The sequence below is a fragment of the Arachis hypogaea genome, chromosome 6 (genome assembly GCF_003086295.3).
Source record: "Arachis hypogaea cultivar Tifrunner chromosome 6, arahy.Tifrunner.gnm2.J5K5, whole genome shotgun sequence".
NCBI lineage: Eukaryota > Viridiplantae > Streptophyta > Magnoliopsida > Fabales > Fabaceae > Arachis > Arachis hypogaea.
In genome coordinates, this window is record NC_092041.1 from 115,482,161 (window position 1) to 115,507,923 (window position 25,763).

The following is a 25,763-nucleotide window of genomic DNA, read 5'->3' on the forward strand; positions in this document are numbered from 1 at the left end:
TTGTTTAGAATAAATTAAAAATTATTTCTAATACATCATTTTGGACTTTAGGGCAAGTTTGCCATACTTTCGATGAATTCTATTATTTTAATAGAGTTTGTCTGATTTTTCACCGAAGTTTATTACGTATTTTCATAAATATCAAATTGAGTGAGAAAAAAAAAGGTTAAAAAATTAACAATGGCAATCATGATCGTCTTTAGAGTACATAAAAGTACACAAGAGTATGCAGGAATAAGTCGTATTTTTTATTTATAATAGAAAAAATTCTGGTTAAATATGGCTTATTTCTGTATACCTATATATTTTCTGGAGACGATGATAATAATTGTCATTGGCGCCAGTGATATTGAAAAAGTCGTACTTGTTATTTGTGTATTTTTGTATACTCCTATATACTATTGGAGACGATGATAATGACTTAGAAATTTGAATTTCATTCTCAACCAAATTTCTAAGGAGAATTTGAGTGAAATTTCGGGGCGAACTCATCCTAAAAATGCATTCCGGAAATTAATGTTGAAATAACGTATTTTTGAAAATAATTTTTTTTATTTTAAAAAAATTTCATAATTATGATATTGTTTAAATATATGATCTCATGCATATTTCTCAAATTTAAGAAGAAAGTTAAGATTAGCTTTTTCTTTTATATAGTTAATTAATTATTTATTTAAAAAATTTTATTTTTTGTACCAGATGATCGTGCCGTGAATGAATACGCCAGATCCTGTTTGCGGATGTGTAATGTCAAATAAATTAAGAAATTAGATCCTCTCAATCTTTTTTCATTTGAAAGAATGAAATGTGATCTCTCATTATACATTTTATTGGTAGGACTAAAAAAATATGAAAAAAATATTAAAAAATTAGAGATTATATTTCACCATTTGAAAAAAAATTTGAGAAAATCCATTCCCATAAATAAGTGAAATGTCACTTGCACTTCCACATATAAGTTATCATTTGTAATTAGTAATAAATCTTTATCATCATCAATTTCTTATTCTTCGTTTTTTATGCATCTAATATCCTACTTTTTATTTATCTTTCTTCTTTATTTTAGGATAACAATAACAATCGTGATTACATGCTTAAAACTAAGTCGGTTAAAAGGGTAATAATTATTTATTTCAGCTAAATTAAAAGAGATTCAAAATAAGGAAGGAAGTAGTTACATTTTTTTTTTCATTTTTTTAAAGTCAAATAATTTGAGCAATAATAAAATGAAAATACATATTGATAAATAATAAAAATAACGAACATTGAACTAAATAATAATTAGTTTTGATAAATAATAATAAGTTAGTTAATTCTAATAAAATATCCTCTCAATATAAAATTATTTGTTTAAAAAGTAAATAAATAAAAGAATTAAAGAAACAATAGTTAAATTAAATAACAAATATTTAGTCATAAATAAACTCTCTAATGAATAACATATACAATAAAAATAAATGATCACATATACAATTTCGTGGTGATGTAAGAAGATTTTCTTTTTTCAACATATATACTTGTTCATTTCGTTTGGGACTTCATAAAAATTTAGTTTCATTTGACACTTTTGACCAATCGTCAATTTTGAAATGGCATCATTAATTGCTATTTCAACGTGGTTTTGAAAATTAATGTTATCGTTATAATCTTAGATTCTTTTTCGTTTAACATCAGCTCCCCAATTGAAAATTCTATTTTACATAGAATTGGAAATTCATTCTAAGTATTGGAAAAATGTCAATTCACCAAATTACATTCAATAAGAGTTGCAACATTATTGCTAGAATTTCAATTTCAAAGTGGGAAAAAGAGAAGGTTATGCATCATAGATATGATAATTTTTCTCCATTTTTTATAATGTCGTTTCACATCATTGTTTACATTATATAGAACATAAAAATTGTAAAAAAAAAAAAAGAAGAGTGACATTATCAAAATTAAAGTGACAATATTTATTTTTCAATTTCTAAAAATCAAAACATTTTGACATCAAACTTGCTCATACGGTATCCTCTCTCACCAATCTTCATGATCTCTCTTCTTAAAGTCATTTATGAAAAATATTATATATTAATATATAATAAAATTAGTGTATATACTCGTGCGATATACGAAAAATATCTATCAAATTTATGTTTTATTAGTATATTTTCAATTTGTTCTTTAATAATTTATTTAAAAATAATTAATAGTTTTAGCTCATCCTTCTAATTATTCTCTTAATTTATAAATAAATAAAGATTTGTATTTTTTATCTTTTTAATGTTAAAAAAATAACATATCTAGTACTATCTAATCTAATACTATTTTTCTAATAAAGGGTTGCAAGTTAGTGAAATTCCACACTGTCAATGTTTTTAGCTATGGATGATTCATACATGCATATGCATTAGTTGATTGATTTATTCTATGATTTTATGCCTTCTGTTTTTATGCTTAGTTATGCTTAGAATCTTCTCTAAAAGATACTTCAACATATTCTTCCTTTTTGACAACTTTTTCCTTCATTTCTTCAGCTCTTTTAATTTTGACTGACCAGAGATCACAAAACATTCTAAAATTTATTTTTTTAAAATTTAAATTTTTATATATAAACCTACGTTGTCATATTACCCAATTCTTCAACTCTTTCAATATTGCTTTCCTCTATTACGAGCTTGGTATTGAAGAAGAAAGAAGGTAGAGAACAGAGTCCATGGATGCACAAGGCAGTTGATGCCACCGTACCTGATGGCTCCAACGTTCAGTGGAGTCGTGGTGATTACGAAACGGCAACGGTGGTGGTAGGGGTTACGGCGGTGGATGAGGTGGCAACCGCTATGGTGGTGGAGGAGGCTTGGCGGTGAAGGTTGCAATGGTTACGGTGGAGTTCGTGGTGGTTATTAATGTGGTGGTGGTGGGTACAGAGGAGGAAGAAGAGAGTAGATCGGAGAAAGAACTGAGTGCTAGGCACAGAGAGCACATGCAGCAAGATTAGGCAAGCAAAGACCACAGCAGCAGCGACAAGAGCAGAGTGGTGAGATCTATTTATTTCCCGTTATCATTTTTCTTCTTTGATCTCAAATTTCAAAATTTCAATTTTTTTTTCTGTTCTAATTAGTTAATGTCTCCTTGAAATCAGGTTGGAAATGTTGGTGGTGTCTGATGGAAATCCATGTGTTCAAAAAATTATTTGTATATATTCAGATTCATTATACGATATCCGATGATAATGGCTGAGGTTGCTGGCAGTGCTCCTGCTGGAGGCGGTGCTCCTGCTGCAGTCGTGGTGGTTAAGGAAGGATAGGATGGCGAGGTGATGATAAACTCGGTTCCGCGAGAACATAAAAGAGGTGTTGAATTTGTTTGTTTTTTCCTTTTCTTTTTTCCTTCTGAGTTGTTGATTTTGATTTTGCTTTTGTGAATTGTGCAATTGGTTGATTTTTATTATTGAACCTTTTATTTGGTTTATGCTAATGATTTTTAGTGTGCATATTGAGTTTTAGCATGATCTGCAAAGCCATGGCTTGATCATAAGCTCATAACTAAGGAGTTGTTTTCGGCTTACACTACTACATAATTGAATTTTACTAACATTTAAAAAATGTTACCAAATCATATTAAAATGTTAACTATGTATATTAGTAACATTTTAACAAATATTAAATATATCCTATGTTACTAAAGAGTTTTACTAACATTTTTCTAAAGATTTAATAACATTTAATAAAAATGTTACAATAGATCTTCTATAGTAATATTATGAGAAATGTTACAATAGACTTTTCTTAGTAACACTTAAAGAAATGTTACAATAGATATATTTTGTAACACTTAGAAAAATGTTACCATAGATATTTTTTGTAATACTTAAAAAATATTACAATAGATATTTTATGTAACACTTAGAAAAATGTTACCATAGATGTTTTTTGTAACACTTCAAAAAATGTTACCATAGTTATTTTTTGTAACACTTAAAAAATATTACAAAAGATTTTTAGTAACATTTTTTAGTTATATTATACTGTTTTTATTTTATATTATACATAATATAACTATACTAAAATTAATTACTACAACATGAAATATTTTATTAAATTCACAAATTCACAAAATGAAATTTTTATAGCCTCTTTCATTAATCAATAATCATTGTATAAAATTGCTTCGTGATGCAAATAAAATGGAAAAAGAAAAAATACTTATAGCACTTAAACTCTATAAACATTCCATATAAAAAAGAAAAGAAAAAATGATACTATGTACATAAAAAACTTAATCCTTATACTAATCCTAGAAAAATGTATATATTTATCTGCTTGACTAGCTCATCGCTGCGACGACTTATTACCATTTGCTTAAACCAGTCAACTAAGTTCATCTGATGCACATCAAACAAAAAAGCAATAAGAACTCATATAGTGGGCAGAAATAAAACCTTAAAAAAAATCATGGAATCACTTCTGCAGGTGGTCTGGAATCCCAAGTAAAGTTTCCACTTTCCAACCATTCACCTCTAATAAAATAAAAGAAAAAATAAAATTGGTTATTAACATGATTTTCCTGACCTAACTGATAGCTATCTACAAGCTACAACAAGAAATCAGGAGAGAAAAGTTTCAACAGTTCATCACAGAAAACATGAGAAAAGTTTCAGGCTTTTCAACTTTTAATCAGCATAGCAATGAAGAATCTCATTGATTTATCCTAATATTTTTACCTTATCCAAACAGTTCCCCATATAATTGTTCAAAAGCCACAAATTCTGAAGTTTGAGAGGAAATACCACCAATTTCTGCAGAACAAATTTCTGCAAGGCCATAAAAATAAAAAGGAATTAAGAGAGGTACAGAGAACAATAGCCAACTCAAATGAATGTAACACTTTATTGGTTGGCTTTGAATTGATGAGTTACCCCAAGGCCATAGTGAAAGCTTATATTATTGGATGACTAAGCAGGAGCAAAAATCAAGTGAAGGAATGGAGCTAAACCAAAATAAATATAAAAACAATGTGCACAAGGGATTCCCCATCATCTATGGACTAGTGGCAGCTGGGGTTTCATAAACAGTACAAATCATTGTTGTCAGAATGATGCAAGAAATGGAAATGGAACCTTTCTTATTACTCAAACAGTCACACATGTCTAGCTTCCAAATATATATACTAGCAAATAAACTCCTATGTTTGTTTCTTTGATCAATGACAATAAAGAAGGAGATAGAAAACTACAAGAAAGGTAACATAAGACAAACTAGTAGTGAAATGACAATTATAAAAATTTTCTAACACTTTTGACCCCAATGGGGGTGCTGGTGCTAATTTAGATGATGAACCAATGGATAATATACACTTACTAAACTTGAAAGTGTTAAGAGAAGGTTCACCTTCATCATTATTTCCAAGTCTCTCAGAGCTTTGTTGGTTAGATCTCTCTTATTGTGAATCCCTCACATCCCTTCCAATTAACCTTTTTAAGTTGTAATGGCTAAGAAAACTATATCTTCGTGGCTGCTCAAATCTCGAGAAGCTCCCTGAGATAGAAGAGGATATGAAAAATTTAATGGTGCTCATCTTAGATGAATCAAGAGTACAAGAATTACCTTCAACAATGCAAAATTTGGTAGGTCTTGAGGATTTGAGGTTGCATGGTTGCAGAAGCCTTGTGTTCATTCCATCTTCAATTGGACGTCTCAGCAAACTCTGCATTCTTGATCTTACCTACTGCAAAGCATTTGAATCTCTTCTAGCAAAATTTTCAACCTGAAGTTGACAAAGCTTGATTTGCATGGTTGCTCAATGCTGAAGACTTTACTAGAGATCATGGAACCTGCAGAATCTTTTGCTCACATGAACCTGGCAAAAACAATAATTAAAGAAATACCCTCATCCTTGGCTTATTTGGTTGGGCTTCAAACCTTGCAGCTCAACTTGTGCAAAGATCTTGAGTTTCTTCCAAACAGCATTGGTAATCTAAACCTTCTCTCCAAGCTTGATTTTTCTTGCTGTGAGAAACTCTCAGAACTTCCTAGCGACATTGGAAACTTGTCATCATTAAGGGAATTGTTGCTGTATGAAAGCAGCATTGTGGACCTCCCTGAGAGTATTGCTCATCTTTCAAGCTTGAAATCACTGGATTTAAGTAATTGCAAGAAGCTTGAAAATATCCCAGACCTTCCACCATTTTTAGAACACTTTGTGGCGTTTGATTGTCCATCTGTTAGGAGAGTGTCAAGTTCAAGATTTGACATTAAACTTACATCAGATTCCAAAGATGGTATTTTCAAGTTTCACCTTACCAATAGCCAAGAACTGACTCAAAGTTCTGAGAGTAATATTGCTAGTGATGCATGGCAAAGAATGCTAGATAATGCATATAGGTCTAGTGCTTTGAAGAGACCATGTGCTTTGCACTAATAATGTGTGGATAATAAATAGGTCTAGTGCTTTGAAGAGACCATGTGCTTTACACTAATAATGTGCTTCTTGCTTGCACAGTTACATAAATCAATCATAGACTTACCAGGCCAGCACCATATTTTGAAGTGCAGAACTTGGACAAATACTTTGTTGATCCCTATAATAACGGAGACGAGTTATGTTACTCATTATGGTGAAAAGTAGAAAAATAAATTCAAAAGTTAAAGGAGGCCAAGACTAGAGTAGAGTACATGAGTTTCAACAACTCCTTTGTAGAAATTTTCAATGTGCTTTGTTCCAGAGACATCTGGTCTGTTACACAACATATTTAAGCAAGTATCAAGTATGAAGAAGCATAGCAAAACTAAGTAAAGAGTCATACACATGGATAAAATAGCTGGCATCTGGCACACATTTCACTCTGGCGCCATTTGGTAGGAAGGATTTGAAGCGATCGCAGTTCAATATAGCAGCCAATCCTCCAGCAGAGCATCCGGATAGAATAGGCTGTGTAATAAAGAACTATATACGAGTCCTTCTATGCCAGGAGCAATAAAATTGAGGATTTGAGATTACACAGATTCCAATTCTATTTGTCAAAATATTTAAACAAAACTAAAGAGGTAAAAGAGGAGAAAACATAACTAGAGTCTACTGAAATAAAAAGAAAATAGAACTCATCGCGGCAGCATGTCAGAAAAAGTGTGTAAATACAAACAATAAATTCAGAAGGATTTGAATAACAACAGAAGCAACTTTAAACAAGAATAATTAATTGATCTCAAACAATAATAGAAGGACATTTGTTAGAATGGAAAAACATAACAAAAAGATATATTTTCTTTCTTCCACATTCCAGTAAAGAAAAATTCTATTCATATAATCCATGAATACTGCTGGAGCATTAGTTAAACCTAACACCACTCTAAACCGATTCACCCTTCTAAGTTAACTAAACATTACTCTGCCTTAACAACTAACAGCCTTCGACCAGTCGTTGAGTTGGGCTTAACAATTATCAATGCACGTCATATATTACGAATGAATATCACATACTAATGATATGCAAGGAAGTTTGAAATTCAACTACCAATTTATGATTACCTTGGGTCTGAGAATTGGATTCGGCTGCATCCCGACGTTTCCTGTGTAGACAATCTCGAGTCATATGCCCCGGCTTCTCGCACTTGTAACATTCATCTAGTCCGGCCCTATGTGGCTCGTCTGGAGTAGTCTCTCCATAGCCTTTCTGTAACATCGCCTACTTCAAAAAGTAATTTTCTTCGAATTGACACTTCTTAACCAATTCAGTGAAATTTATTAACCTTTACGGATACACATAGTTAAAGATGTCTCTCCTAAATCCTTTCTCATACTGAGCACACTTTCACTCCTCATAGTTAACTGGATTTCCTTGACAAACTCTTGAGAGGTGGCACAGGTTGTCGAATTCGCGAGTATAGTCAGCAATAGATATATTCTTTAGCTTCAACTGCATTAACTCTAACTCCTTTGCAGTGCGAAGTGCATGCAAGAAATATTTCTCGTAAAATTTCGTCTTGAATCTATTTCAAGGGATATCTGTTAACTCTATCTGCAAGGTATGATATAATTCCTACCACCATTTCTGGGCATCTCCCTCCAACATGTATGTCACTATTTTCACTGACTGTACTTCAGGAACGTGCTGAGTGTACAAAAACCTCTCCATATCTCGAAACCACCGATCAGCCTCTAACGCCTTGGCATTTCCATTAAACTGAGGTGGACCACTCTTGAGAAAATCAGTAAGGGTCATGGACCTGTAATATTAACCTGCATTGCTTGTACTAGCACCCGACCTTCCATCTCGAGGTCCTTGCATCGATTCGGTCCTAAGATTTTTCCTCTGGGCATCTCGCTTGGATCCACGAGACGACATTTGGTCCTTATACACACTAAACAAGTGATATTAAGTTGATCAGTCTTAATATCGCAGGTCTAATACTTTGAGTTCCAAATGCATGCTCACAAATGTTTATGCCATATATATCAATTAGATATCCTAATAGCACATAAACACATACACAGAGAATGTACAGAAGCACAATCAGTCCGTCTTTCAGGCTCTATAGGAACGAACTGCTCTGATACCATAATGTAACACCCTACCACACTAAGCTTTACGCTTAAGTTGTAAAACAGAGGTGGTGTGGTATTACGACCTCTAAAACAAAATGAGTACATATAATAGCAAAAAGTGCAACGCTCAAGGAACGAGTTAACTTGCGTGCTAAGAAAACCATAACTGTTAAACATAAGATAACAGATGTAGGAATAGAGTGCCAAAGATACAAAATAACAGGCTTCTAACTCAGCCCGCAAAGTCAAGACTGGCCGGAGAATATTTACACATATATACATACATATCCAAAATCCAAAAGTTTATATACACAGTCCTGCCTCTCCATAAACCTCTAAGAGGATAAAAAAGAACAAGTTATATGGAGAGAAAGCTAAATACATATATATACATCACTGTACAACAAAACTACCCAGTAACCCCTTCGCTTTAAGAGTTCAAACGCCTAACAAGATGGCTCCCGACCTGCATCTGAAAAACAACAACATAGTATGGAATGAGAATCGGAGGTTCTCAGTATGGTAAAGGTGCTACACACATAATATATAAGGTCCTGGGAATGCCAGAGGCAATCCTAGAACGCCGACACTCAGATTGTTGAGCTTAAAGTATTAAACAAAAGTCATAAAAGGTGGTTTTCTAAGAATATTTAAACCTAATTTAACTTAACCTTGAATCTAAGTCTCATACTGCCATTCCTCCATACCTCCAACTCCATCATGCATTTTCACAGACAAATAGACAGATAAAGGCAAACACAAGAAGGTTACAAATACTGCAGGTAACAAATACACATTTAACATGGCAAGTACATATAGGCACACCCAATTAAAGCACAAGCAAGTAATTTAGATAATATGCATATGATGCATGCCTGTCCTATGGCTGATGAGGCTCATATGTCGGTTATCCAGCCAACCCGACAAGTATGAATTGTACTTAGACTGTCCCCCGATGTGCATCCCCAAGAGTCTATGCATAGCTTTATCTCAAATAATCAATATTGCTCAATGGGGGTAACATTTCCGGGAATTTATATAGTGCCGGGTCACACTTACGTCGTAGGGATCGAGTTTTTAACCTGGTACACGTGGTGGCAAGCCACGACACTTAATCCAGGGAACCTCGTATCTCAGATCATTAAATTATTCAAGCCAAATTTCATACATAATCTTTCATCAGAATATCCAGTTAAGCATCATATATGACTTATCCATAACATCTCATAATCAATTCATCACTTTTCAACTTTACTTCACCTTCAAGTTATCCTCATTTCCTAGCTTCATCTGATTATCAAGTTCAACACTATTATTTATGACCAATGGAATGAAAATAGAGGGTTAGTAGTTTGAAATAGGTTTTAAAAACCTTAAAATCATGTTTGCTGGAAAAGGGTGCAACGCATACGCGTAGGTGGATGCCTCATGTCACGTGTACGCGTGGGTCACGCGTACGCGTAGACATGCTTGCTGGTCCATCACGCGTATGCACAGGGCTACTTGCGTCATGCAACCAAAATTTCCATTCCACGTGTACGCGTGGGCGTATTTCTTTTAAAAAAAAACAACATCAGTTATACCAGAGAGCTGCAACCTTACAATTTCCAGCTGCATCACCACATATTTGTCACCGAAACTTTCGACGGACATAACTCAATCATTTTAAATCGTTTTCCTTCCGTTCTTCAAACGGCATAAACTTCATGAATCCAATTTTCGTTTTAAAACAAGTTGAAAATAATTTGAGGGTCCAGAAGCTAAGTTATACCTCACCGAAGTTTGGCTAAAACCAACTTTTGGAAAAACTTGCAAAACCTCTTTCCTCATTCAAACAATTCTCATGCCCTCAATACATTCACCTACACATACTAACATCAACAAATCCTATTTCCTCAACACCATATCCACCATAAACATCATACTTCACACCCACAATTATCACATATATACAAGTCAAAACCACCATCAACAATTGTATATACCAAGTCTCACAACCAAACTAATAACAAAACTCAACTATACTTACACCATTCATCAACCACCAACCATCGATACTACATATATATACATATCAACAAAACCATCAAGCCTACAACCATTATGCATGCAACCTATAAAATCATCAACTTAGCCATATCTCATTACTCATGTCTCATTAAAATGTCCACATAATAACCATCTCTATCACACAATCAAACCACATCATAGATATCAAGTTTACTAAGCATTATACCATTCCGTTGCAATTCAGCTTATCCTATGGTCATCTAGCCTAAGTTTTCACAGAACATTATATATTAAATGAAAGAAACCTAAACCATACCTTGGTCGATTTTCACGTAACAACCAAATTAATTTATTTAAAACCAAGGCAGCTTCTCAAAATTCAACAGACTCTAAGCTCAGCTTTCCCCAAGTTCCAATATTCACAATTTCAAGCTCTAATTATTTATTCACAACCTAATACACATTTATAACACATATATACCCAATTTAATACTCAAAGCTCAAATTCAATAAAATTAAAATGGAATTATGGTTTCCTCACCTTACCCAAGCTTCACATAAGAAAGAGTGAACGTTTTTCTCAAGCTAATTAGATCTAAAACATCAAAGAACAAAGAAATTCAATATCCCCACTTAATTTTTCAAAATTGGGGAAAAGATGGCTGGGAACAGAAAAACAAGTTACCTATAAAATTGTTCCGGTAGAAACGTAGAGCTCTACGCGGTGGACGCGTGACCGCAAACAGTGTAGTGATCAGAACTCGAACGGAGAAGCTACGGCGGGTTGAAGTTACGGTAAGGTTTTGGTACGCTTCTCCTCTCCTTCCCCCATTTACGTTGCTGCTTCTGCTGCGTATAAAGAAAGAAATGAGCTTTAAGCTCATTTAATGGGCTGGTCTGGTTGGGCCCGCGGGCCTAGTTTGGGCCCGGTTCAGCCTATTCGGTCGAATTTTGGGCCGTTTTCTTTGAAATTAGTGCCAAAATTTTCGTTTCGATGAGCTCTATTCTAATTTAATATAATATTTACATTTCTAATCTTCTTTCTTAAAAACTAATTTATTGACTAATTATCTACTAATTTAATGGGGTTTACAATCATCATCAAGTTTTTCACTAAATTTTACATATTCAAATATCTATACTTGTGATTAATTTATTCCAACTATATTTAGAATATATTTTCTAATTAGCGACAATTTTGACAATTTCTTAGAGATTTCGAGCGTCATTTCAATTTTTAGGATTATGATTTTGATTTAGGAAGAAGAAGAACTGTCTTTTATAATGGTAAATGAGCGCGCTACTAAAACCGTTGAGTTAGCGTGTGTTTACATGCTCGCATATGTGAAGGTTATTTTTGTTGGACTTGGCCCAACTTATATAATTTGTAAGCAAAAAAAATTTTATGTATAGTAAGTCTATTTTCAAAATTTGAACTAAAAACTTTTCAACTAAAAAATAAAAAAGTTATCTTAAATTAATCTATTATTCGTAATTATTAATCACATTTAATTTATAAAAGTGGATAATAAATACATTAATATCTATTAATATATCTAATAAATATTGAAGATATAAGAGCCCTTTTCCGTTTTGTTTTTTCTTTTGGGGAAAAGATCGTCACATCTGCATTTTTTATATTTATTTGAGAATAATATTATGTATTTAAGTTTTTTTATTAATTAAATTTAATAAAATTGATTTAATACAATAAATATTAATTATAATTAATATTATTTCAAATTTTATTATTTAACTTAATTAAATTTGACTTATAAAAAAATTTAAATATATAGTATTATTCTTTATTTGGTGTATTATATATCCATGTAATAAATGAACGAGTTTTTGACCAACAAAATGAAAATTAAATGCAAGAATGCATAGTAGCTAGCCATGACTTAATTGAATTGTACGTTTTCTCTCTGCCTGATTGTTTAAGGCATTGGTGTACAAACTTCGATATTTGAATATAAAATGTTTTAAGTATATACTATTATTTGTTTTATTTTTATTTGTCGCTTACATTATTACAAATTCAATTTTATTAGATATATTATTTCTATACATTGAATTTCTAATACATCAAATATTCAAATGATATAAGAAAACAAATTAATAGAGGAGTATGTTGGAAAAAATAATCTGAATCCCACCAAAGGAGTGGTGGATAGTAATATAGGCTTAAAAAGTTAAATTATTCATATCTTACAATGAGGAAACAATCAAATGTAAGATATAAAAAAATATTCCAATTCCAAAATTCAGATAACAAGTATTAAAAAAATAATAATGTTAGGTATATATTAAATTCAGTTATTATTATTATAAATAAATTAAAATACATATATATATATATAAATACATTAATAACTTGTTTTAATAATTAATTTTAATGTATAAATAATATTTTTTATAAAAAAAAATATTATAATGTTTGGTCTAAAGAATTTCTAGGAACGGCTGTCTGCTTAAGTGCCAACTATACATTTTGACTGAATTTTATTGTGAAATAAATAAATAAATAAATAAATATAAAATAAAAAATATAAATAAAAAATTTTAATATTAATATTCACTAATATTATTATCTCAATATTACTGAAATGATTCATATATATTAACTTTTTATATGTTGCATCGGACATATAGAAAGAAGTATTTATATTATTGTTGGGTGTATATGTATTTTGTCTCAGATTATATACGTACAAAATTTACTTTTCAAATTTCGTTAAGTTTACTTTATCTTGAGAACTTGAATCTTTCATCATAGAAAAACTAAGTCCCCATATAACGTAAAAAGTCACAAGTCATTAAATGAATATCTATTCATGTTACAACGCTTCTTTTAGATGTCCATTTAGGATACCTTATTAAAATCTTACTAAAGAAAAATCCAATAGATAAAAGTTTTAGTGAAGGAAAAATAGTATAATATCCTTTGAGAACTACCTCATTAAAAATATTGTCAAAAAAAATCCAATAGGGATAAAAATATGATTAAGGAAAAAAGAGTACAACATCATCCTCTTGTCGACATTATTTAATATCTCAAAGTCGACGCATCCCAATCTGATGTATCAATCTTTCAAAGGAGGATTTTAAAAGTGGCTTTGTAAATAAATCTGTTAGATTATCACTTGAACAGATCTGTTGAACATCAATTGTTCATTGATTTTGAAGGTTATGATGAGTGAAGAAGAATTTAGGAGAAATATACTTTGTTCTATCACCTTTGATGTATTCATCCTTAAGTTGAGCAATGCATGCTATACTATCTTCAAATAGAATAGTTGGAGCTATTTTCCTATCAGTCAGTCCACATGATGATAGAATATATTGGATTAAACTCTTGAGCCAAAAATACTTGCGACTTGCTTCATATATCGCTAGTATTTCAGCATAATTAGAGAATATTGCTGCTATTGTCTGTTTTGTAGATCTCCATGAAATAGCTGTATTACTATATGTGAATAGATATCCTGTTTGAGATTTTTCTTTACGTGGATCATACAAATATCCTGCATACATAACCAACTAATTGTGACTTGGATTCATATAAATGAAATAGTCCCATATCAACTGTTTCATGAAGATATAGAAAAAGCTATTTGATTCCATTCCAATGTCTTTTAGTTGGAGATGGACTATACCTTGCTAGTAAATTCATAGCAAAAGATATGTTAGACACTGTATTATTAGCAAGGTACATTGGTGCTTAAATAGTACTAAGATATGGTACTTCAGAACCAGTGATATCTTCATTTTCTTCTTTAGACTAGAATTGATCATTTTCCACATCCAAAGATCTTACGATCACTGGGGTACTTAATGGATATAATTTATCCATATGAAATCTTTTCAAAATATTTTATGTATATGTTGTTTGATGAATAAAGATCCCATTTAGGGATGTTCATGGATCGGATTCGATCCGCATATCCGCGGTGTTTATCCGAATCCGATCCGAAAATTGCGGATATGGATCCAATTCGCAAGGCTTTCGGATCGGATCGGATCCACACACTAATCGGATCGGATTGTGGATTTTGTGTTGGTATCCGCATATCCGCGTATCCGCAGAAAAAAATAAATAAATAAGTAAATATTATTTTTATGTTTTATTTCAACTAATAATTATCATATATGTTGTATTATTTTAATTTATTATTTAAAAAAAGTATGTTTAATATTATTTTAAGAGTAAACATATTTAAAAGAATAGAAAAAATGAATTTTATTGATATTTTTTTATAAAAAAAAGATTTTAAAAATATTTTTGTGTTTTGCGGATATATCTGATATCCAATCCGATCCGCAAATGTGCGGATCGGATCGAAATTTTGGCCATATCCGATCCGCGTTCACCCCTAATCCCATTATTTGTATGCTCGATCTGTATGTCGAGACAAAATTTAGTCTTTTCGAGATCTTTCATCTCAAACTCTTCTTTTATAGCTTTTATAATTGTTGAAATCTCTTCAAGAGTTTCAATTATATTTAAATCATCAACATATACAACAATTATAATGAATCTAGATGCAGATTTTTTTTTATAAAAACACATGGGCAGATATCATCATTCTTGAATTCGTTTTGAGCCAGATACTAAATAAGACAGTTATACTACATTCGTCCGATTGCTTTAGACCATATAAAGATCTTTGTAATTTGACTGAGTATAACCCCTGCGAATATTCATTGGACTGTTTAGATATCTTTAGTCTTTCAGGAATTTTCATATAGATATCACAATCTAATGATCCGTATAAATATGTTATCACCACATCCGTTAGATGCATATGTAGTTTATAGTATGTAGATAAACTGATCAAATAATGCAATGTTATTGCAACTACTACGGAAAAATATGTTTCTTCATAATTTATACTGGGTCTTTGTAAAAAATTTTGTGCCACAAGTCAATTTTTGTAGCGTACAATTTCATTTTTCTCATTTCGTTTTCTTACAAATATCTATCTGTATCCAACAGATTTTACATCTTTTGGTGTACGGACTACAAGTCCAAAGACTTCACGTTTTGCAAGTGAGTTTAACTCAACCTTCATATCTTCTTCTCATTTTGGCTAATCATTCTTTTGTCGACATTCTTCGAATGTTCTTGGCTCACGATCGTAACTTTCATGCATGATGTGTAATGCCACATTATATGCAAATATTTTATTGATAATTATTTTATTTTGGTTCCATTTTTCTCCTCCAAAGATATAATTTATTGAGATCATCATTTTCACAATTTTCATAATTTTTAGGTAACTGAACATCTTCTGGCGTCAAAATTATATCAGAATTTTGGACAACTACAGTTGTCTGTACTATGTCTTTATCTTTTTTCAACGGGAATAATATTTACCTCTTTTCTTTTTTCGAGAATTTTTGTCTTTGGAACCAACAGGCCTACCATGCTTTTGACGTGAATTTGTTTCGGTGGCTATTTGTCCGACTGGGACATCAATTTGAATTGGGACATTTTCAATTGGTATATATGATTTAGTTATCCTCTTTGTATCAGAAAATTTATCAGAAAATTCATTTGTTATTCTTTGCAAATGTATAATCTTTTGAACTTCTAGTTCACATTCTCCTGATCATGGATCTAGATGCATTAATGATAATACATTTTAATTAAGTTCTTTCTCAAGTGGCTTATTATCTCTGCCTAATATTGGAAATATTGATTCATCAAAATGACAATATGCAAATCAGGCTTTAAACACATCTCCTGTTTGTATCTCAAAATACCTCACCATAGAGAGAATCATATCTAACATATATCCGTAATTTTCTTTGGAGTCTTATTTTGGTGCGATAAGGCAGGGCAATCAGAACATATATCACATACTCGAATATTCTCAAATGGAAAATATTTGGCTGCTAACCAAAAGTTAATTGTAGAGGAGAAAATTGGTGGTAACTTGTTGGACTTAAGCGAATAAGTATTGGAGGATGTAAAATAACTTTGAGGCGTTTAATAAGTGATTCTGCTAACCTATTTCATGTGTGAATATGAGCTACTGAATTTTTAACACTTATTTTGTTAACTATACGATAAGCATCAAAGGTTTGGGAAGTGAATTCAACAGTATTATCAAGGCGAATTGTTTTGATTAGTTTTTTTGAAAAATGTGCTTTTAATCAAATAATTTGAGTTGTGAGAAGACAATAAGTACACATGTAACCATCTCGAGGATGCGTCTATTAGGACTATAAAATATCTAAAAAATTCACATGGTGGATGAATTGGTCCACATATATCTCTTTGCATGCTTTTTAGAAATTCAGGAGACTTAAACTTAATTTTTACTGGTGATAACATTACAATTAACTTTTTTTAAGAACATGCAGCACAACATAATTCACTAGATTGAAGAACTCTCTAACTCTTTAGTAAATGTCCATGGGAGTTTTCAATAATTTTTTGTATCATGGTTGTTTCAGGATGCCCTAATCGATCATGCCAAATTATAAATTCATTTAGGATAATAAACTTCTGGTTTATAATGGTATGTGATTTAATTGTACTGATTTTAGTATAATATAACTTAGAAAAAAATGGGGGTAACTTTTCTAATATAACCTTTTTATTTAAATCATAAGTTGTGATACATAAGTACTCATAATTTTTCTCATTCATTATTTCAATATGATATCTATTTCGGCCAATACCTTTAAAATTCAACAAGTTCCTTAGAGACTTAGTAGAAAGTTGTGTATTACTTATTATGAATTTTGTTCATCCAGAAAACAAAATTATAGCTCTTTCAGGGCCTTCTATTACATTACCTGAGCCAATAATGGTATTAACTCGTTCTTTTGGTATAAGATGAGTAAAATATATATTACTTTTGGAAATGGTATACGAACATGCACTATCCGCAAGGCAAACATCTTCGTTATATGTCTTTGCTTTTTTTTCCGAAGACAAATAATAATAAGATGATTGTAACATAAAGTGAATAAAAATACATGCACAGTAAAATTGTATTCTTGATTGGAACGGTTTGTCTAAGTAATACTGTACATAAAAATAGTATCATATACTAAAAAATTATTATTATTATTATTATTGTAGAACTTGACATGTTTAGTAATTTTAAAATTCTTAAAAACAAATATAAATATTGGGTAAAGTACTAAATTGGTCATCTACATTTGGGCGTAATTCTATTTTGGTTCATAAGTTTTAAAGTGTCCTATTTGAATCCAAAAAAGTTTCATTTAGTTTCAATGTAGTCCCACTGTGAAGTCAAAGTTAAATAATTAACGGAATGTCCTACATGACAGCAGTACAAGAACAAAATCGATAATCTAGAGAACAAATACAAGTTCGAGAGACATAAAATTAACCGTGAATACATCAATACATTTATTTATCATTTTTCTTATAATTTAAATGAAATATTTTGTGTAGAACTAAAGAGAACGATAAATAAATGTATTGATGCATCCACGGTTAATTTTGTGCCTCTGCAGCTTGTACTTGTTCTCCAAATTATTGATCTTGTTCTTCATGTAGAACATTCCGTTAATTATTTAACTTTGACCTCATGGTGGGACTACATTGAAATTAAATGAAATTTTTTTGGATTCAAATAGGACACTTTAAACCTTAAGAACTAAAACAGGATTACGTCCAAACGTATGAGACCAATTTAGTACTTTACCCTATAAATATTTTATTAAACATTATTTATATAAATCATACTTTAAAATTTAAATACATAGAAAATAAAATTTAACAAGAAATTTCTTATATTATTTATTGACATAAGTACTTAACGAACCCAAATATTAAACTTTTTCATCATTGATTAAATGATCAATATTTCTTTCATGATTCTCAAAGAAATCAGATACTTCATAATGAGTGGTGTAATTTTCAACAACATCATTTGAATTAAAATTTATCCCCATTCCTTTCTCATTAAAAATAATGCTTGATAAAGATCAACTAAGTACCTTAGGGTACGATAGGTACGTGATCAATGACCCTTTTCTACATCATCTGTTGATTTATTTTACTCATTATTTCTTTCTTTATCCTATTTCTGGTGATATTCTTTTTTGTGAATATAATTTTTCTTCCTTCCATAATATTTCTTCTTACTAAAGACTTACCATTTACCTCTTCTAGGGTTATAATTTGCCACATTTTCTTAAGAAAATGAGACAACACCAGCTGAGCATTTTTCATGATTTCTTAAAATCAATTCATTGTTTCGTTCAGCAACATGAAGACAAGAAATTAGTTCAAAATATTTTTAAGATTTTTTTCTCGATATTGCTGTTGTAGGAGCACATTCGAGGCATGGAAAGGTCGAGAAAGTTTTCTCTAACATGTCAATATCAGTTATCTTTTCTCACATAATTTCATTCGTTAAGTAATTCGAAACATCGCTGAATTATTGTATTCATTTATGGATTTAAAATCCTATAGATACAAGTGTGTCCACTCATATCAGGTTTGAGGAAGTATCGCTGTTTTTTTATGATTATACCTGTCTTCAAGGTTCTTACACAGATCTGCAAGATATTTTAATGTGAGATATTTATTTTTCAATTCTTCATCAAGATGAGAAAAAAGGAAGATCATGGCTTTGACTTTGTATTTTTGGGATGCTTTATTTTCAATCTTAATGGTATTTCCAAGATCCATTGAATCAAGATGAATTTTGGTATCTAATATTCATGATAAGTAGTTATTTTCAGATATATCAAGAACATTAAATTCAAGATAAGAGAACTTTAACATAATAAAAATTTATTACCTGTGTCTTCTTAAATTTTTATCAAAGTCTTGAGCTGATAATATGTTGTGAAATAAATAAATAAATAAATAATAAAAATATAAATAAAAAATTCTGATATTCACTACTATTATTATCTCAATATGACCGAAATGATTCATATATATTAACTTCTCATCTCTCTCATCCACGTAGTTGTGCCATCGCCTCCCAACCGGTGCCAAAGAGCTTCCATCTGCGGTAAGCCGCCGCCTATCAACTCGCCGACAACGACGACCACATCCACCACGAAGGGAGCCCCATCCCGCATAAACCCCACCCCTTGCCGTCCGTTCCCCCGACGAAACAACTGTCGGCGCCTCCTCAGCGTAGAAGATGACATCAACAACTACGTAAAGGTAGCCTGTTTTTATGTGACGGTGGGTCATGAAGACGGTGGCTTTGATTTTGTTAGGTTGAAGATGGTGAGACTCTGAACTATGGAGAGTATCAAGAAGGCACATGCTCATGGGATTAAGGTTGTTATGGCCACTGATCTCTTGGCACCCACTGTAGGCTCTTGGTGAGTTGGGGGCAGATATTGTTGTTGGCATGTCTTAGAGGTTTAGTGTTTCGATGGACTATGGAGTACTTGTTCATTGTGTTCTTTTTTTTAACTATTAATTGGAATGAATAATGAATAAATTAATTATTGTGATTGTTGTTGTTAACAGAAGAAAATTGTTGTGGAATAAATTAATTATTATTTTTTTATGTCTTTTTTTTTTCTATAGTTGCTGTTGGTAATATTGGTGGATTATGAGAAAGAGATTGTGGTGGAATGAAGGTAGAAGTATAGGTGACTGGATGCATGTAGTGGTGGGTGGGTGGGGTTTAGTGGTTTACTGGTGAATGAATGAGATTGAACAGTAGTGAATGATGAAGATGATAAACGAATGGAGATAAAATGGAGGTGAAGGACAATGATAGTGGAGATTGAAAACTAATGATGGTGGTGGAGATGGCGTTTGGAGTGGGGAGTGGGGGAGTTCTAAGAGACTCAGAGTAGAAAGAAGGAGATTGAGGGTGGGGGTGAGGGTGGGAGAAGAGACGAAGAGATGCTGGGGGGTGGGGGGTGGGGTGAGGTTTTTTTTTTAATATTATTTTTATTAATAATTAAGGATAATTTGGTCAAAAAAATATAATTGAAGTAGAAAATAACGATTTTATAATATTTTATAACGTTGAGGATGATTTTAATAACAAAAAAAGGTTGGGGATGATTTCGATTTTCACCTCAAACCTTAGAGACGAAAAAAATATTTAACCTAAATTCAAGATGAGAGAACTTTAACATAATAAAAATTTATTACTTGTGTCTTCTTAAATTTTTATCAGAGCCTTGGGCTAATAATATGTTGTAAAATAAATAAATAACGAAAAAAATAAATATAAAATAAAAAATATAAATAAAAATTTTAATATTCACTAACATTATTGTCTCAATATGACTAAGATGATTCGTATATATTAATTTTTCGTATATTAGATGTATATATAAAGAGAAGTATTTATGTTATTGTTGTGTGTACTTTGTTTAAGACCATACTTTTATTTATATACCTACAAAATTTACTTTTTTAAATTTCATTAAAGTTACAACGCACAAATCATTAAATAGACATCTAGTATAAATTTGTATTTATATTGTATTGTTAATTTAGCACTCACTATTAAATAATTTATCTTAATAAATACACAATAAATATATTAAAAATTTAAATTATAAAATTAATTATAAATTTTATCATGTGTTTTGAAAATACATATGAGCTAAATCTTTAAATAATTAACACTTTTTTTATAGGTACATAATAATTAATTGCTTTCTTATATGCATGCATTCTTTGCCTTTCTGACTGTTTGACGGTTTGACCACTTTATTGATAGAAACTAGAAAGATAAAAGGAGATATGTCTTCGTGCACTTGCTTGACTGCTTGCTTTTTTAAAAAAATAAAAATAAAATAAAATATTGTCAAAAATAAATTGTATTTAAAAATATAAAAATATTTAAAAAAAAAATAAAATTTGATATTTTTAGTAATATTGAATGCAGACAAAAAATTATATAGAAAGTTTTAATTTTATTTTCTAGACTAGTATTAAAAAAAGGAACAAAATTTTGGGGACCAACTAATTAATGTCCATGTTCTATGGCCATCAAGCTTGTGCACCACCTTTGTGGTCCTCCTCTAATTTTGTGCTGGAAATTGATTATTTATTACTGTAAGTGAGATCAAGGAACATGTATTTGAATTGAATTGTATTGTATTCACAAAATTCAAGCAATTGAAAAAAAAAATAATTATATCCGCTATTAAGAAAAAGTGAATGTGTTATGATAATGCCCAAAAAGTTGGTCTTACAAAAATATTTATTCAATATTCCAGTCAAAAACATAAAAAAAAAAAAAAAAGAGAAAGTGCAATTATTGTCAATTTCTTTGAAAAATCAAATACAACACAAAAGTATAAGTGTAAAGAGCAAAGAGAATGATAATGTTTTTTAAATTTTTGTTTCATATAAATCTATTTATTTATTAAAAAAATAAAAATTCAGGATCTAGAAAGAGAGTGTTTTTTTTTTTTCAAAAATTTTTAAATACAATTGTGAATCTTGAATTTTTGTTTTGATGGAATCCACTTACCTTTTTGACTATCTGTCCCAGGTTGCGTCTTCAAGTTCAAGATTGTCCCTTTTTGGGGCCACAAGGTCCCACACAAAAAGTATTATTAACCCTTTTCTTTCCATTTCCTTTCATATAAAAAGAAAATAAAAAATTGAAAATCTGTGACACTGACTCAAAAGCTCAATGGCTGCACGTGTGTTGCAGGGTCATGCTAAACTAGTAGCCAATCACTTCTGAAAACAACTCTTATTTTCCCTCAATAATCTTTAATAATCTAATTTTGAATATGGGTGATGGTTTCATAAACCCACCATTAGACTTAATTACGTTATAATTTAGGTTATTGCAATTCACCATCCAACATCTTACATTTACAATTTGAAAATAACTTGAACTAAATATACACGTGTCTTTTAACATAAATTTCTTATATTTTCTACCATTATAAAAAATTTAAATAAATAAAGCATTCATATTTTATATCTTTATTTTATTAGTATGAACACAATCTATATGGTTACTAATTGTTTTTTTTTTCGTAATAGATGACTCCACTTAAAAATTTCTACCCTTATCAAGTTTCTTGTTACTTTCTCTCTATACATATAAAAAATAATTCCTAACAATGATCTAAAATACAAAAAAGTTCTCAATAAAAAAATTTGTCAATTTAATTAGCACTTAAAGAATAAATTAACCGATTAATATGTCACCTAAATATATTTCATTAATTCAAAACAAAAAGTCTAACCAATTTTAATTAAAGATCAAACACTAAAAAAATATTGTTTAATAAAAATTTTGTGGTCATTTAAAAAAATTAGAACAATTTATTAAAATAAATAAAATAATTTTTAATATTATTAGAATACATATTTTATGAAACAGATATTAAAATACATTTTTTTCATAAACTATGTAAACCGCGACAGAAAACGCATTATTTACCCTGGTATTCAAGTTCTGGACCACCATAGCTTCCCAAGGCTCTCACTCAGTTTTCTTCTTTGTTGAAAGTTGAAACCTTTTTGTTCTGTTCTATTCTCTTTTGCTTATCATATTTTCCTTGTTGAGGGAGCTTCAATATCAAGCGTTAGAGGGCGAAAAAGAAAATGCACCCTTCAATCATGTCTTTGATGATGAATCAGCAAGGTGGCACTTTTTGACCATTGAAAAAAAGAAAAGAAAAAGCAAGTTTGATTATCTCTGTAGCCTTTTTTTCCTCTCTTTTCCACACCACACGCTTCTTCATCTTCTAATTGGAAATCTTCTCTTCATTGTTCAACGGAAATTTTATTCCTTGGAAGTGTTCTTGAGCTTCCATTTCAGCAATTCCATTCTCAAGTTTGCCTTTTTTTTGGCGAATACAACAGAAACGGATACTTGCCTATTAGGTGTTTGCTAAAATGCCACAGTATCAACCATCTAAAGAAACTTCAAAGCTTGATGCTTTTTTGGGTCTAGATAATAAGGCCCTGTTGAAAGTTGCTGAGAAATTGGAGCTGAAGGTGATGATTGAGGAAATGGAATCTTCAACAGGCATTGATGACGTTCCTGCAGTGTTCATTTGTCCAATTTCACTTGAGCCAATGCAAGAGCCAGTGACACTTTCAACTGGCCAAACCTATGAAAGATCCAACATCGTCAAATGGTTCTCACTTGGCCACAGAACTTGCCCCATAACAATGCAAGAGCTTTGGGATGATGATGATGGTGGTAATTCTCTCACACCAAACAACACTCTCAGCCACTTGATCCTCACTTGGTTCTCTCACAAGTACATAGCCATGAAGAAGAAATTGGAGGATGTTCAAGGTAGGGTTTCCGAACTCTTGGACACACTCAAGAAGGTTAAGGGTCAAGCTAGAGTTAGAGCTCTTAAGGAACTTCACAAACTTGTTGAATCTCATGTTGAAGCAAGGAAATCAGTGCTGGAGAATAATGGGGTTGCTTTGGTTTCTTCACTTTTGGGTCCATTTACTTCACATGCTGTTGGGTCAGAAGCAATTGGGATAATTGTGAATTTTGATTTGAGTTCTGAGTTGAAGAGGGATTTGGTGAATCCAGCTAAGGTGTCATTGTTGGTTGATATCATGAATGAGGGAACAATTGAGACCAAGATGAATTGTGCAAAGTTGATTCAAATTCTGCTGATGGAAGGTAAAAACGACATCCAAAATTATGAGATTGTTTCAAGTTTGAGTCTTTTGGTTGGGTTATTGAGGCTAATTAGGGATAAGAAACACCCAAATGGGGTCTTAATTGGTCTCAAATTACTCAAATCTATATGTTCATCATATGAATCAGTTAGAAGCTCAGTGGTAAGCATAGGAACAATTCCTCAATTGATTGAGTTATTACCAAATTGGAACAATGAGTGCTTAGAGATAGCACTCTATGTTCTTGATTTGTTGTCAACAATTCCAGAGGGTATTTTAGCATTGAAGCAATGTCCAAAGATTGTTCCAAATGTGGTGAAGTTGTTGATGAGAGTCTCAGAGAATTGCACACAATTTGCATTGTCAATATTGTTGGCTATTTACAAGATTGCCCCTGAAGAATGTGCATCACAGGCAGTGGAAGCTGGTTTGGCACCAAAGCTGTTGCTAGTGATTCAGAGTGGATGCAATCCAGTGTTGAAGCAGATGTCTTCTGAGTTCTTGAAAATGTGCAGTTTGAATTACTCTGCTAATATCTTGATTTCAAAGTGTATGCTTACCACAACAATACAATGAAAAATAAAATAGAAATTTGTTCATAGCTTCATGTAATTGTTCATATCTTTTTGAAATTTAGATTTCTTTGGTCTTTGCCTATTCTTCTTAAACTTAGAGCAATTTTAATCTATGGTGTATAATATAACTAGTTTTGTGTACTTTGAATTACTCTACTAATTTAGTAATATATTGATTTCAATTGTATGTTTACCACAATACACCTAACTATTGTTCATATCTTTTTGATATTCAGATTTCTTTTTCTACCTATTGTTAATCTATGGTGTAGTTTGAATTCTCAATATCTAAATGTCTGCTTATCACAACAATACAATGATTTTAAAAAAAGAGAAATGCTTTAATAGCTCATATACACCCAACTATTGTTCATAGCTTTTTGAAACTCAGATTTCTTCCATTTTATTTTTACACATTTTTATTAATCTTAGAGAAACTTTAATCTAGTTGGAATTGAAATCAGCAGCATACTAGCTGTCATTGATTCCAATATTCAAACTGGTCAATTCAGCAGATAATGTTGTGTCTTGTGTGGCTTTGAGGGAAAAAAATAAAAAAATAAACTAAATAAGATGATGGGAATCTGAGTTGTGACATTATAGAAAAATGATATTTTAGTGCCCCACTTTAATCTTATCCATGGTGGTAATTACTTAGTGGTCAATTCATTTGAATTTGTTTTTATAACAATTGCAATAAAAATTTCAATGTTAGTTTCCTGCACTGTGCAACCCGAACTCTACAGTGTTTAATGTTGTGAAGATTCCTAGTTAGTTCTCCCTTTAATTAAAGAATTAAGCTCTTAGAAAATAGAAAGAAAAGAAATTTAGAATAGAATCATGAATATTTCACAATTGGATATTATTTTTGGTTAAATTGCCTCAAACATTACAAGGAATTTATTTTCAAGAAAATCAACTGAAAATTTATAAATACAAATAATAAGAGACACATGACTAATAAGTCCAAAGATTTAGACACTTAACAAACAAATAAAGATAGATCTTATCTTATTTTATTGAAGATGGATGAGGCCAAAGGTCACAAGCATATA

The 25,763-nt window shown here is 31.0% G+C and overlaps 1 protein-coding gene and 2 long non-coding RNA genes across 3 annotated transcripts; 1 reads left to right on the top strand and 2 right to left on the bottom strand.

Annotated features, from left to right (window-relative positions):
- Nucleotides 1-4,439: 4,439 nt before the first annotated feature.
- Nucleotides 4,440-5,656, bottom strand: LOC112754234 (uncharacterized). The gene is made up of 4 exons (XR_003178435.2): nucleotides 5,586-5,656; nucleotides 5,370-5,516; nucleotides 4,703-4,792; nucleotides 4,440-4,498 (listed from the first exon to the last, which is right to left on the bottom strand). It is a non-coding gene; the product is annotated as an uncharacterized lncRNA (long non-coding RNA).
- Nucleotides 5,657-8,713: 3,057 nt separating this feature from the next.
- On the bottom strand, nucleotides 8,714-11,390 carry LOC140173389 (uncharacterized). The gene is made up of 2 exons (XR_011862028.1): nucleotides 11,219-11,390; nucleotides 8,714-8,995 (listed from the first exon to the last, which is right to left on the bottom strand). It is a non-coding gene; the product is annotated as an uncharacterized lncRNA (long non-coding RNA).
- An 11,535-nt stretch (nucleotides 11,391-22,925) lies between these two features.
- Nucleotides 22,926-24,738, top strand: LOC112756019 (U-box domain-containing protein 30). The gene has a single exon (XM_025804407.3). It carries the CDS (start codon nucleotides 23,381-23,383, stop codon nucleotides 24,707-24,709), a length of 1,329 nt encoding a protein of 442 aa, XP_025660192.1. The 5' UTR covers nucleotides 22,926-23,380; the 3' UTR covers nucleotides 24,710-24,738.
- The last annotated feature ends 1,025 nt before the right edge of the window (nucleotides 24,739-25,763 follow it).

Coding starts and splice junctions, on each gene's coding strand:
- LOC112756019 (XM_025804407.3), top strand. CDS start 23,381: ATGCCACAGTATCAACCATCTAAAGAAACTTCAAAGCTTGATGCTTTT.